The sequence below is a fragment of the Paramormyrops kingsleyae genome, chromosome 15, assembly GCF_048594095.1.
Source record: "Paramormyrops kingsleyae isolate MSU_618 chromosome 15, PKINGS_0.4, whole genome shotgun sequence".
NCBI classification, from domain to species: Eukaryota; Metazoa; Chordata; class Actinopteri; order Osteoglossiformes; family Mormyridae; genus Paramormyrops; species Paramormyrops kingsleyae.
Window position 1 is genome coordinate 23,568,743 of NC_132811.1, and position 14,906 is coordinate 23,583,648.

A 14,906-nucleotide genomic window follows, 5' to 3' on the forward strand; every position below is an offset into this window, starting at 1 on the left:
AGATGACGGAGCGATTCTACAGTGACTGGAAGACTGACCTCCTGCTAATAATACATCCCTGGGAAGTGAAAGCGTCCATCAAACAGCGTCTTAATTAAGGCCAAACCCACATGCTTTACGCTGGGCTGCAGTTATCATATTCATTTTTTCAGCTGCGCTGGTACTTAGGACCATGGTCCGCAAATATCAATAAATAAAAATATTTAACTATAAACTAATGCAGGATAAATTGGGTTTATTTCTAGAAACAGAAGAAAGATATGCAGCTTGGTAGCAAGGAAATTAATTAATCAATTAATTAATTGATTATAACTTCCAGTCAATATATCATTTAATTATCATTTTAGGAAATATTCCTGGGGGTGGGGGGGGAGGTGGTTGGTTCATCCCCAATTATCATTTTTCATGTTGTTTCCATATTACAAAACTGAAACTCGTGCCAGTTTCTAAAACCTTTGTGCTTGGAATAGTTACTGACCAGCAGGTACCAAGAAAATAATACTATGGCCAATAAAATAAGTATTGGAATCATTTTAATGCAACATATACAGTCCCTCTGGGATTTCACAATATTGTGATTGCAGAAATTAACACAAAATCAAGCAAATACCACATTATTTGCGTGATCTTGAAATTTTTCAAATTAACCATAGATTTCCCTACAAGAAATGGCCAAATCAATGTACCCACTTGCATCTGGATCAAGACACATCTGTAACACCATTATAGTGAGCATTCATGTCTTTCATGCTAGGCTGTGCTGCTGGAAAGATCAACATGGTGAACGCATTCAATTTGCCAACAAAAATGACTGTGAAAGTGAAGGCCAACTTTGTATACCGTTAAGTTGAGGCACTGTAAAGTGCAGGTGTACATAGTCTACATGAAACAAATACTGGACACTTCAGAAATCAAACATTTTGTTCTAGTAATGTACTGGACTGATATTTTTGCTGCTAATGTTGAATCGAGTTTATTTTACTAAGACTTCACTAATTGGAACCAAGAGACAGTATTTTCTTGTGCATGTAAATGGACGGAAAAGTATTAAGGCCCAAAGTATAAGCCAAAAGGAGTAACTGTCACACACAGAAACCATTCTTTTCTAAACTAAAAATTTCCGTCCACATGAAACCGCTAAAATGCGCTGTCAAAAGCATGCCAAAACAACAGACGGCATAACTCTAACCGTACTGCCATGTTAGCCAATCAGGAGCCTAATTGCCAGTCCTGTTAAGCTGAAAACCATGGCGCACATTCCGACGCCTGTTGATCACAATCTGACGTTTTGAGCCAAAAACTCAGTTTTCCCTGTGTACATGTCAACGCTGAAAACGGAGTTTCTTAAAATCTTCACCCTGGATGGAGTTTTGCAAAAGCTCCGTTTTCAGTGACCTGAGACGCCGTTTACGTGTGGACAAAAGCCCAAGACGTATAGAAAAAGGTATGTTTTAAAATATACCCGTGTACGTGTGGACAAGGCATGAATCTCAGAGCGTTTCAGCTAGTTAGTTATAGAATTAGTTATGTGAATAGAGATGTTCAGTATGAGAAAAAATTATGTGTTTTTGGAACATTAAAGCATACATAGCTATTCTAATAGACCCCAAAAATAATGAAGTGAATATGAGAATATTAGGGCCCCTTTAGCAAAGTATCTGCATTTAGTGTTGTAGCAGCATTGTTTGAGTATGCAACGAATAGGTTTAATACAAAGGTCATGTAGCTCAAACAAAATCAAGGCCACCACGCTACAGGAAGAAATCCACAGCTAACATGTTTTACAGAAGTCTGCTTCTTTGTTTTATTCAGTAACAACTTCCACAAAAAATGAACAGATATTTCTTAAAGTGCAAATTGTGCAATCGTTTGCCAAATTAAATGTAATAAAGAAAAGTAATAATAAAAATATCACTTTATACCCCAAATAATTATTTCTAGTCAAACAATACACATAAGTCTCCAGTACAAAATATATGAAAGAACACTGCAGGGTTCCAGACAAAAAAAAAAAAAACTTCAAGAGCCAAATGCTTTTTAGGAGCCATAATCTTCATCACATGCCAAATGTGAAATAAATAAAAAATACTTACATGGCACATTTTGTCTGTGCTCTGCCTTTGCTTTCTCCTATCTGACCTGCCTACTAATGCCTTCTTCCTTATAACATAATACTAAATGACAGAAATATGCAATATGTAACATGCAATATGTAAGCAAGACAGCTGGGCTACTGAACGTGAAGTACACACATAAACACTGAAATATTAAAATTTGCATGTAAAGAACTCTGGAAAACAAAGGGGTGTTGCTTGCTTTTGTTGAAAGATATTACAGCTAGAAAACTGAATATAAAGCTAACTGTACAGCGGTGTCATAGTTAGGGATTAAACCCGAACCGGGTATTCGTCCCTGGTATTCTTGCTTGATGATGTATGTGGGGATATGTGGATCTTTACTTAAATATTCCAGAAAGAGCGTCCAAGTTTAAACCTTAACTCAACACCACAATAAAATTAGCTTCACATGCAATTTTCTGGCTGTAATATCTTTAACTGTTTGTAATACTCTTCAAGGTTTGTGCCTGCCCTTCACATTCAATAGACCAGCTATATTGCTATCGTGCAATTATTAATAAATATGTAAAAAAAAAACACATAATATGCAAGTTATGTGGTAGTTCAATGCTTAAAGCACAGCTTACAGGATAAGTCTGTATCGTTTAGGTTTAGACTTTATTTATGGACTGATAAGTATATCTTTTGTCCTTTTAATGGACACAGCGCAGTTATTATAAGTGAAGGAAAAGTATTGTGGGATCTCGCAAAAGTCCATCCCACCTTTGCAAGAGTCCATTTTTTCCTAACCATCGATTTTTTTTCCCTCCATGCCCCTTCCAAGGCTCCACACTCTCAGTAACAGGGTGCCAGATTGTGTAAAGAGTTTCTACCGCAACGATTTGACAAATGCTGCCCAATCTGTCAACACTGATCTGGATCGATCCACGCTTTAATCTCGTGATAATGTAGCAAGAAAGGCAGACGTGGGTTAAGAGTGCACATAATTAAGAGCTGCCACTTTTCTTGCCTTTTTAATTTATTTTTTATTTTTTCTTGGATTCTGAGAGGCAGTTGGCATTGACGAATGAAAAAACTAGTCGCAAAATAAAAAATCTAGTTGCACTAGCAACCATTATAGTCGCCATCTGGAGCCCTGTTTTTGTGTAAATTTTACTGTGTCCAGACTTAGGAAAAATCAGCACTAACCTTACACACATTGCACTCTGCGGTTGGGCTTTTAATTCCTCACCATGAAGTACAGTAACTTTATTCCCACACAGCCAGCAGCTCAGATGCACAAGAACGGCAGGCGGCAACGTGTTTGGTTGTGTGCGCATACTACACTGATGAACTGGCGCGATATAGGGGCGCCCCCCTAATAGAATGGTAGGGTAAACACTTTGTGGTATATGTAGCCACATTTGATAATAGCCGATTGTGTTGACATCTTTCCTAGACAAGCACGACTTCACCGGTGTTCATGTGCACACACGTGTGTGTGTGTGAAGGGGCGGGGCGGGTAACGCGGTCGGCAGTAACGTCATTGGTTGCACTTGAAGTGAGAAGTTATCCAATCCGACAGTAAACGGCAAATTAATAGGAATATTCTCAGAGTTGTGGTCTCGAAATGAAATCCCGAGTCCATCACAAGAACGAGTACAAATACGGCTGATTCAAAGACAAGATCGAGACCTTCAAAAACTGGTCTTGAGTACTACAACATTTAATATTACTATAAATTTCTAACATGAAGAAATGCAGCAGTGGTGTAGTGGTAACAAGAAATTTAAGGTGGGTAAACTACTGTATATGCACAGCAGTAAAAACGGTGGGTAACTGTTCATATCCTTAACATGTGTGATCTCAAAAAGGTGAGTAAACGCTGTTTTGTAAATTTAAAAGGTGTGTAAACGGCGTTTATGTGCATTTACCCTCCACTACACCACTGAATGAAGGATTTGCGTTAATTAATCTGAATAATTGCATAAAATAATCCAAAAACTCCACAACGTCACATAATACATCAGTGTCTCTCCGACCTAATTTGAGCTAATTATCGTCAAATACTACCGTTTCTGGCATAATTGAAACGAGGCTCTGCTGTGTCCGCCTCTGCCATTTTTCAAACGTTTTTTTCTATTCTTCCAGAATTCATCATGTAAGCTACTTGATCAAGGCATGGCATTGGTTCTCGTTTCGTTTTTCTTTTATGGCGGTCGGCATCCAGCTTAATGGTGCTTTACTGCCACCGCGGCTTTGGTTAGCTCCGTAATTACGGAGTAGCCACTGTACTTATGTATATAGTAACGTAGACCCAACTAATCGATTATCAAATTAGTTGCCAACTATTGTAATAGTCGATTTTAATCGATTTAATCGATTAGTTGTTTCAGCCCTAACACGGACAATGCCATTATGCCATATAAAAAAGAAACAGGTCACAAAGACAGTAATTACATACAATTTGCATCACAAATGTTGAGAAAAGCTACTGCAAAATCAAGCATTTTGGCCACAACAATCCCAAAAAAAAAAAACACTCGGCGAAATCCTGTAGAGACTGCATACAGTCAGATGATTGAAGACTCATTAGCTCAAGGATAACACTGCAATTACAGCCATTTTTGGCCAGTTGTTTATTTAGGTTAAATCTAAGCTTCCCTCCTCCATTAACCTGACCTTGGTGCTGCTGTTGATGAGAGAGATTTACCATTGCTCCTAATTTGCAGGGCTTTGAGGGGGGGGGGGGGATCTGCAATTTTAATAAGGATGTGAACAACTCTGTCTTCCTTAACAAGACTAAGTGTAATATATTAGTACTTAGCAAACATCACATGGGGAATGACAGAACACCCCTGCAGGAAACATGGGCAAAGGCATTCATACCACTGAATACTTAATGCCAATTCATTATCGGGCAGCTTACGAAAGAGCGGCTTACCTGTGAGCCCATGCTAAGCCAGCGGTCAGACAGAACAATCCAGTTTTATACAATAAATCCTTCTTATTTCTAGCCTTAACTCCTACCCACTTTTCCATTTTATTATGGTTAAGAGAGCCAGTGATGAGGGAGGAATAAAAGGCAATTCACATAACGTTAACACTGACTTCTCCCGAAGCGCTCCCACGGCAGGCCTGCCCAAAAGGCCTGCTACTTTGCAAACGATTGCAGATTGAGTGTCAAACAAACTGGAGCAACTTCCTCATAAAAACATTTAATACAGAGCGCTTGGGATCTTGAGCTCTTTTCCCTAAATAAGGGGAGCAACAAAATATTCATTGATCACTGTTGATTCAGTAACATAGCTGCATTTGTTGCATTTGTTACTTTAGGTGTGGCTGCTACTGTTAATAGTTTTATTGGGCAATAAACCGAATCAATGCTGAGTGCAATTCAGTTCCACCCCACCTGCACTCAAGCCAAATAAAGTATTGTCTTTTGGGGAAATGGACTGTATTAACAAGATATGATTACAGAAAGCCAGGCAAGGTACGGTCGCACTCCCTCTATCTTGCACACTTCACAGGCTATATCACTACATAGATATATAGATACTACATCAAGCAACGTATCACATTCAGGTGCAGAATTGTTAAAGCCAGTAAAATCATCCTCCGGCACTGAAGCCAACAATCAACCTCCCTAGAAATCACCCAACATGGCAGAGCTTGTTAACATATTTAAAGTTTGCTTCTATTTCTGCATTTGCTTAGGGGGACACTTACATTTAATATTTCATTTGTGTGATGCTTTTATCCAAAGCAACTTACAGTACAGGGAAGGAATGCAATTTGTGTGTGCACCTGGGGATTTGAACACACGACTGTTAGCACAATTCTCTACTAGTTGAGTTTCAGGAGGCATGAATCATAAATTATAATGTGAAATATCACTCTGTTTGTAATTCATAATGGTATACATTCAGCATTGATTTAATATCCCATCTGCCCTTAACACAGTGCTGACAGGTGCTGATTAGAGTCACCTGAGCTTAAACTTCCCCTATACTGTCAGGTCACTTAATCCCTGCATAATGCCCCACATGCTGATCTACTGTCAGTTTTCCCTAAGAGCTAATAACGATCCCGATGACTGAAACACGCCCGTACTCGCTCAGTGGTTCCGAAACAGTTACTTGGCATTTGTTTGCTCAAAAACCAAGCAAAAGAAAAAGAAATAAATCACGTAAAGCTGTAATCTTATGTACAAAAGACATATGTCACCCATAACTCTGATGGACTTAAAAATACTGAACAGCTGCACATAGCAGTTGTGGATAAAAAAAAATGCACAAATAACAAATGCTTCATTATCTCTGAAGCCTGTTTTGGCCCCTCCTTGCTCAGCTGCATGATTAGCTGACCCGACTGAGCATTTTCTACCTAGTTAAGTTCACCACGTGAGCGGCAGCAAAACCCACGTCCTTGTAGATGCTGCATCGGGTTGACAAAGCGAGCACTGTGAACAGCCTCCCTTCTGTCGGCACTCGCATGTGGGTGGGGGAGGCATTAATGCTGCGGGGTGACATCAAAAGGAAGTCAGGCACAATGAGCAGGAAGTTAAGGGGATTAGGAAGATTTGGTATGCTTCCTCATCCTTAGGAGATAGCTAGGCCAGGTGTAATTACAACAGCAATCCACTCTTAAAAAGCACAACCGCAAAGCAGAGCAGTGACCAGCAAGCTTGATTTGCACGTAGCAATGCCCAGATACCTCTACCTGTCATGTACACCTACAATCCCTTGCTTCAAGGACTAAACAATAGCTCCCAGAGTACAAATATAACTGGGCAGAGTAAAACACAGTCCATTTAATAGGAATCATGAAATGAGCGTCACAATGACAACCTTCTGCACCGTGGTACAAAGCGGCCAGGTGACGTTTATCAGTGTGTCACTGCCGGCTGACTGCCAGGAAGGTCAAAGAGGACGCGCTGTATTATTCCTGTCCGGCATTTTACACTGTAGGTAAGCTGGCAACAAAGGCAAGGCAGGTCAGCGTGAGGGAGAGCTTGGCGCCGGTGCCGAGCCAAAGGGCAGCTATGGGAAGCTACGGACAGCTGGCATCCCCACTCACGGCTCAACAAAGGGAAGAAGAAATGGCTTTGAAGGGGAAAACTGTTGCCTTTGAAAACCTAAAACGGAGGGACAGGACAACAAAAAGAATGGAGGAGTATTTGGGGGGGGGGGGGGGGTTGAATTTCAAACAGATGTTTTCTTCCTTTTATTAAGCCAAATATGTGCTGGCGTGTATTTAATAACGTTTATCGTGTTAAACGAAATTTGGAGCTGCAGCCTCAGGATGCCCCTTTGCTCGCTGCAGGTGGGGGCTTTCAGGATGCGCCCTGTACGGCTGCCCCTCCCACGCCAAAGCCACTTTCCTGTTTATCCTGAATTACAGAACCCTGCTAAAGTAACTAGATGGAAGTGGTTCATCTTTTACAACGTCCATGTTTTAGTATAAAAACAAACAAGCTGACGAAATAGCCGGCTGCAAACAGCCATTCAACCTAACCAGTCATGATTTTTCTTACTATAGCAAATGTTAATATCTGTTTAACTCCTAAGAGGAGGGGGATGGGACCCAGGTGACACTCCTTCCATCACACGCTGAGCTCCATGTCACACAAAACCCAGGCTCCAGGTGATCAGCGTTAATGCACTTTCATAAAGTGGAAGTATGACTGGATTAATGGGCATCTTACAATATTATTACCATATCAAATAAAATACTAATGGTTTTCACACTTCGCCTGTTGAATCTGACAACGTGCTTGACAGTACAAATTGTAAAACCAAAAATCATTTAATTGATTTTCACTGAAATCCCTTCACAATAAATGTTTTTCTACATGTAAAACACATAATTCTGCATACAAGCAACTTCTGTACTTTAAGTGATGAATCGCCTGCCTTGCAGACACTAAGAGCACCATTCTCCAGCCATGTTCAGGGCTCCTTCTCGATACTGAAGTGGATTCCGGTGGTTTAGGAGCAGTGAACGGGCTAATAACAGAAGCGAACTTTCCTGTCCAGGGTAATCTGTGCCATCTACAACTCAGGCCCGTAAAACAGTTTCCTTGGCAGTATGAGACATTGGCTGCACAGCAGTGATTAGGCAGCTGCTATTTTACAGTCACACCCTGTGGATTATGCTCCGCAGCTGTGAGAGCTGCAAATGGACTACAGCCCCCACATATCTGTGCACATAAACAAGGCATAATCACACCCACCATCACAATAAGACCAGCAAGAGTGATCAGCGATGGGAGACCCCAAGCATTATGACATCATGCAACAACACCGACAAAAATCAATACCGTGCTTTTCCATTGTCTGGGACTGTAAAATGTATGAAGGACTATCTAAAGTGTGTTATATATTTTTTATCTCTCCATACATTATACTAATATAATAAGGTATAGACTTTACAATTGAGGATAATTGCGGATGGTTTCCCATCAAACTTAATTAACCTAGTTTTACCGCACCCTCTCTTTCACATAGGGAAACTTTGTTGTCATTGTGCAAGAACATTCTGTCCCTAAAGGAAATGTTCTAGCTTACAGAGATCCACTCCTAAGTGCCATTGTCCTCACCATAATACTTCAGGGCTCACTCTGCAAAATGCAGTCAAATGGCAAGGCAAAGAAAAAGAGAATAAAAAATATCTTTCCCAGTACAGGGTTATGCCCTGACCTGTGACTTCCCACCATTTTAACCTGCTGCGTGATTGAAAAGCTCAGGAATGAAGGTCTGTCAGTTGCCCGGAAGTTGAGTAAGTAAGGGGGCATGGCTGAAAAACTCCAGGTTTTATTTAACCCGACTTTGTCCTCTATGTAAGAGATCAAAGCAAGATGAAATTAGAGCGCAGCACAATCTCTGGTACTATAATGACCTTATAATGACTCTATTGGCTGTCATTCAGTCTCACAAGGGTGGGCCGTTTTGGATTTGGTTTGTTACAGAGTGAACTCATATATATAATAAAGATACAATGATAACAGTAATAATGGTAATAATAATAATAACAGCAACAATAACAACAACTATGCCTGCTGATCGACACTCAGCAGGGGGTCTGCTGCTTACTCATTTGCCGGTCTCCATAGCTGATGGCTTCAGCAAGAGGGCTCCATCCTTGAGCATTCTTCACCTTGACCGGTGCATTGTGGGCCAGAAGTAAATGGGCACACTCTACAGAAAAAGACAAAACAAGACATACAATAAGCTTTTTGCATGATAGTAATGGCGTGCCAATTTAGCTCCCAAGAATCTAAGCTTCTGCTGGATGGAAATGGAAGATTAGTAGTAGTGAACACAAAGTTCAAGTAGTATCATATTTGGTGTCAATGAAGAACGTTTTTAGATAAGAAAAGTTTTTATTACAGAAGACTACTTTTACTTGGTGGTCATGCCCTGTGCAGCCACATGAAGGTCTGTACATTTCAACAATTTTAATAGTGATGTATTGAAATTAATTTTTCAACCATCACCGAATTTTAATTATTTTTTTATTAATTATTTTAAATTTAAAGTTTTTTTTTTTTTGTTCCAGAGCGGCTGCTCTTTTATGAAATCATAAAGCAGAATTTTCTTTATAAAATATACAGACTGCGTTTAAAATGTTGGATAAATACACGTAATCTACAGTATATGAACAGATCTGGTTTCAAAACAGTTTTTTTACAATGATCTTTAGGTATTTATTTCAGTGTAATTATATGAATTGGGTCCTGTACTGAATTTGGGACATTGGTGATTTCATGTTCTACAAAGTTTCCACTTTTTAACAGCTATATAAAGCAATGTTTTTATATAAATCAACCCAGGTAAAACACTTAATTACCAACCTGACATTGTAATTTTTCCCGGCAGCAGATGGGATGCAAAGTGAAAGTAAACACAAGGTTTTTGCGGTTTTTTCGGGGTGACAGCAGCTCTATCTGCAGCTGTGAGGATTACTGACTGCACCATTGTTTTCTTGATGGATGGACGTTATGTTAACACAATGGTCCATTAGCAAAAAGAAAAGGTGTCACATGCTGAAGCATGTTGCAGCTGGCAGTTAGAGGAAGTTGAAAAAATGCTGCCGGTTCTAGTGTTAAATGTCTCAAATTTGATCAGAAATTTCAGACTTTTTGGTTTTTCGACCAAAACAAATTTTATTGACCAAATATTTTCGGTTGCTGAAATTTCAGTGCATAATTTAGAAAAACATTTTTACCCTAGCATACATCGAGAGGGAAAACTCAATTAATTACTTTGAGGAAGAACACTGCAGAAATCACTCTCAAAACAATGGTGAGCAATGGTGGCGCTCTGTGGGTTAGTGACCATTTGGGAGGTTACTCGTTAAAAACACAAAGTTACCACTGAGCCACTCAGTAAGGCCCTTAATCCCAGCAGCTCCATGAACACTGACCCTGTTCTCTGATCCTCACTTACATGTCACTTTGGGCACAATGTTTGCATGAAAAGGACTGAAAAGGCCAAGAAAGCTGTCATTTACAACACAGGAGTCCTGATTTATACTATTTTTTTTTTTTTTAATTACTTCAAGCTCCATCTGCAACATTTTTAAATCACAATCAAAATACATGTACAGAAGACAAATGAAAAAATGCATAAGCTATTTATATACCCATACATTATGTTCAGATATCAGTTTTAATTACTTGCCTAAATCTGTATGACCATATTAATAATACAGTAGTACATTCAATAATCATGCAGATGTCACACCATAATATATTTTCAGGCATGACTACCCTGCTCCCACATGCAAGAAATTGTGGTTGAACTGCAATGAATTCCCCGGACAGCTCCGCCACCCTGCCCCGCATCTCACCCCTACTCCTCCCAGATCCCCAACCTCTACAATTTCTCAAATTACTGGATGGATTAACTTTGAAAGCCAATAAATGTGTTTCTACCCAAATACTCCAAGTCTTAGCTGTGAAATGCAAGGCTGAAACTACACCAATTCATTTACTGCACATTTCCACTTACATGCAAATTTACACAATCGTTCCCTCCAAATAGCTGGTGTACTGTATTTCTTTGACTTGATGTGATCTTAAAATGATCTTAAAATGTCATTAACATTATTCAAATTCTTTATATATTTACATTGTACTCATTTCTCATTTGCATTATGACCAGCATTTTCCATGACATAACAGTAAGAACTGCAACACACCAATGGTATGTATGGAGATAAATGTTAATTTTTGGTGTGTTTTTACCCACATTAAAGGTAGGAAAATCGCTTTCTTTGATTTCCTATACAACAATACAGTAAATGTAGTTACAACTGATGTGTACTTAGAAATTTATATCAATGTAACCGAAGGATTATAAGTAATAAGTATAAACAAATTACTAATAAGGATAGAATAGTTACTCAACTGAAATAACGATCACTCTTACTCAGTCTAAAGGTCAAAATAAACAAGAGCCTGAGGCACCTTCATTTTGACCTTTAAAGGTGATCAGGGTTAAATATGAATGTGATTACTTAGAGTCAGTATAGGTTTTACTTAGTTAAACAAACTGTTTCTTGGATGCTGGTAATAATCAACTGGGCCTAAATAATCAAGAACAAAAGCCTGTATTTCCCCACAAAGACCAGGCTAAGAAAACTGAAAAGCTCACAGACCCAAGACAATTACACAACCAAGCAACTTAGACAAAGTTAATACGGATAATCAGGAGTTTCGGTTTCAGTGCTTTGGAGAAATTTTATAAGGAAAAACATACTGGATTTGTTATTTTAGAAATTAATACTTTTGTGAAATACCTGCAGGATGCTAGAAAGTTGATGATGACTTTTTAATGACTTTCATTACAATATGTCTGCTCATACAGGGTCCTTGTGCCACCTGCCATAGCGTATTTGAGGAAAAACATTTATCATACGGAATGAAAGTCACATAACCTTTACACAAAGTGGTCAGCCAGTCTGGGAGTTATGGTGCGTTCGTTTTTCTCTCGGAACTCGGAAATTCCGAGTTGAGTGACATCACGTCCGACAATCTCCCGTTCGAGCTACCCACATCTCGGAACAAACATGGCTGCCTCCATGAACACGTTGCTGTGTGTTGTTGCTTTATATTTTAGCAGATTTGGAGTTTTCCAAATGGAGAAAATGGAGAAATGGAGATTTTTCCGAGAGACAAACAAGAAACACGAACCAGTCAAACCACATTAAAAGCTTTATAAAATATTTTAGTACATTCATAGCGATATTCTTTTTTCGATCGGTAAACAAACTACAAACAAACCAAGTCGCCATGTTGAAATTACGTCACAGGGGCAACTCGGCCAACAAAATCTGGTCCGACTTCAACGTCATAAAAGGGGCGTGTTTCCGACGGGAAGTGACGTTTTTCGTGACGTTTCGTGACGTTTTCATCCGAGTTCCGACTTGGAGAGAAATAATCGAACGCACCATAATATCAGTGGTTTCCTTCCTGGATCATTAAGGTGTCAGACTCATGCTTACACAAAGCCAAACTGATAATGGATTTATTTTGCGCATTCTGTACTATAAGTACCTATTTTCAAACACTACCCCTAACTTCTTACCTAGTTTGTAATGTCGTGACTGGTCTAATCAGCTACAAATCTGAGTTTCTGATCAAACAGACAAGGTTGTGCAACCATATTCATGTAAAAGAGCCTATGAAGAACTCATGCAGCTCTGTTCCTCTTTCAATTTCTTGGAATCATTCCTGTTTATCATAATTATCGGGTATTCCATTAATAACCGTGTAGGATAACCACCCTCAGGCCAAAAATCAGCATCAAGCACAGTATCCATATTTTTAGGCAACAGAAACCAGAACTGGTTTTTATATTTTCTGATTCATGTTGCCTGTTAACATGTTAAATAAATAGAGCATTTTCAGATATTAAATTTAAATAAGGTAAAACGTGTTCATATTTATAAAATTCAAGTAACAGCAACATTAGTAATTGTTTATAAAAATGAACTCAATGGGTGGCAGTACAGACAAGAATCACACAATGTACCTACCCGTCTACCTTATTTCACAAAACATCTTGTCAAAGGGTCTTAACAAAAACTGTTAACCAGTCCTAATCTCCAATGACCCGCCCGCAGTCAGTAATTCTGAAGGCGTGTCAGGCCGATGTGCTATTCTAATGCAACACTAAGCTGGTCAGCTCTGTCGGAAGCTGATAATCCCACACTAAGGAGCCGTTCATACTCTGAAGTTACGAAATAACTGAGTCTTCACATTTGACACAAGTGACAAATCTTTCCGGTTCTGTGCGAGCTGGCTGCCACAATGACTATACGTCACATCGACCTGAAACCCCACACCGCGTAGCAAGGCAAGGTCGCATAGCCCATTGGGGGATGCAGCATAACATGCAGCAACTTGCCACACGCAGGTGCAACCTGGCCTTAGAGACAGGTGGTTACATGCAGGTATTGCCACTGACAGCTCAAATCGACATTCCTCACATTCATTTACACAAAAAAAACACCTATAAAAATATTTTTATTCATTTATCGTGAGGCAAACCAAACAAATGTAAGCTCATTTTAATAAAGGTAGAGACAATACCATTATAATCCTGCATGCCCCCGTTAAATAACCATCATACTCTATTATAAAGCAGTAGCTAATCTGTATATTTGGGAGTGTTTGCCATTGTAAAGTTTTTTCGTCAAGGAAGATGCGTAAGCTGGGCTACTACTGAGCTAATGACAAAAATAACTTTATTTCCTTTGTTTCCTTTGTGATGTGTGGTAAGGAGACCCAGAAGCGTGTCTTCTGGGAACATACATAGCAGCTGATGACACAATCAGAGATTCGTCACTGTTAAGAAAAGTGATGTAACCATGCTGTCAAATAGCAGATCATGTGATTATGGAAGGCTGCTTGCAATTCGACTGCTTTTGTACCAGAATCACAAGGTTGGCCTTCTCGTCTTTGGCAAGCCATTGAAATCGAACTGATCGAGGAGGGACAGCAATCAACGCAGCCATCTTCTCTGCTGGAATCTAATTTCATGTAAAGATGAAAGTACCCCCTAAGCCCCACCCACAAGACTCTTTTCTGGCATGCGGATGGATTTTAATAAGAAATGACATCAATCAGTCAAGCAAACTAGAGAGAGACTGTGAGGTGGTCTTTATCCTATTTGTCCAACCCCCCCCCCCGACATACTTAAGTAGATAATACATAAATATTTTTAACACAAACTGAAAAATATTATTAAAAGTCTACGAGTTAAAAAAAAGGGACAAAATGGATGTTGCATTAATTGTTGTAGCTATCTACTTATGGTCTGCACACCAGAATGGATACGCTTTTAAAACTAATTAAATAGCCTAGCCTACTTTATCTAAAAACTGCCAATTTGCGGATTTATTGTTCCTCAGGTCCTGGCTACAGTCTGTGAAGACCACCTATAAATGAAAGAAGCTGTAAAATAGGAATTCCTAGATAGGAAATAAAGGCTGTTTTTTTTTTGCTTATTTTGAAAGGGAATTAACAGCGGTAAGCTTGTTTGACTGTTCACATATGTGGGGATGGGGAAGTGAGAAAGTTGCATCGAACGGCTGATATTCTGGCTGCTGACTGACAGGTTGGTGATGTGACAATGCTGAACTTCCCAACTTACAAGACTGGTGAATACATTATTACTGCAAGGGGCAATGCTTATGAAATGCTGTGCTATAATAGCCATTAAAAAAAAAAAAAAGAACTGCATCAGAAATGTAGACTGTGGCTGAAAGCCACATCATAAATCTTTGTTTTCTCACTGTTAGCATAAGCCTACTTCCCCAACAAAAGCGATAATCACCTGT

General features: G+C 39.3%; 1 protein-coding gene across 1 annotated transcript in view; it reads right to left on the bottom strand.

Moving 5' to 3' along the window:
- Positions 1–14,906, bottom strand: part of ankrd13c (ankyrin repeat domain 13C) — a 47,151-nt gene that overhangs the window by 15,892 nt on the left and 16,353 nt on the right. Inside the window, exon 3 of the mRNA XM_023840471.2 lies at positions 9,152–9,256. Within this exon, the coding sequence (XP_023696239.1) occupies positions 9,152–9,256 (105 nt within the window). The remainder of the gene's footprint in view (positions 1–9,151; positions 9,257–14,906) is intronic.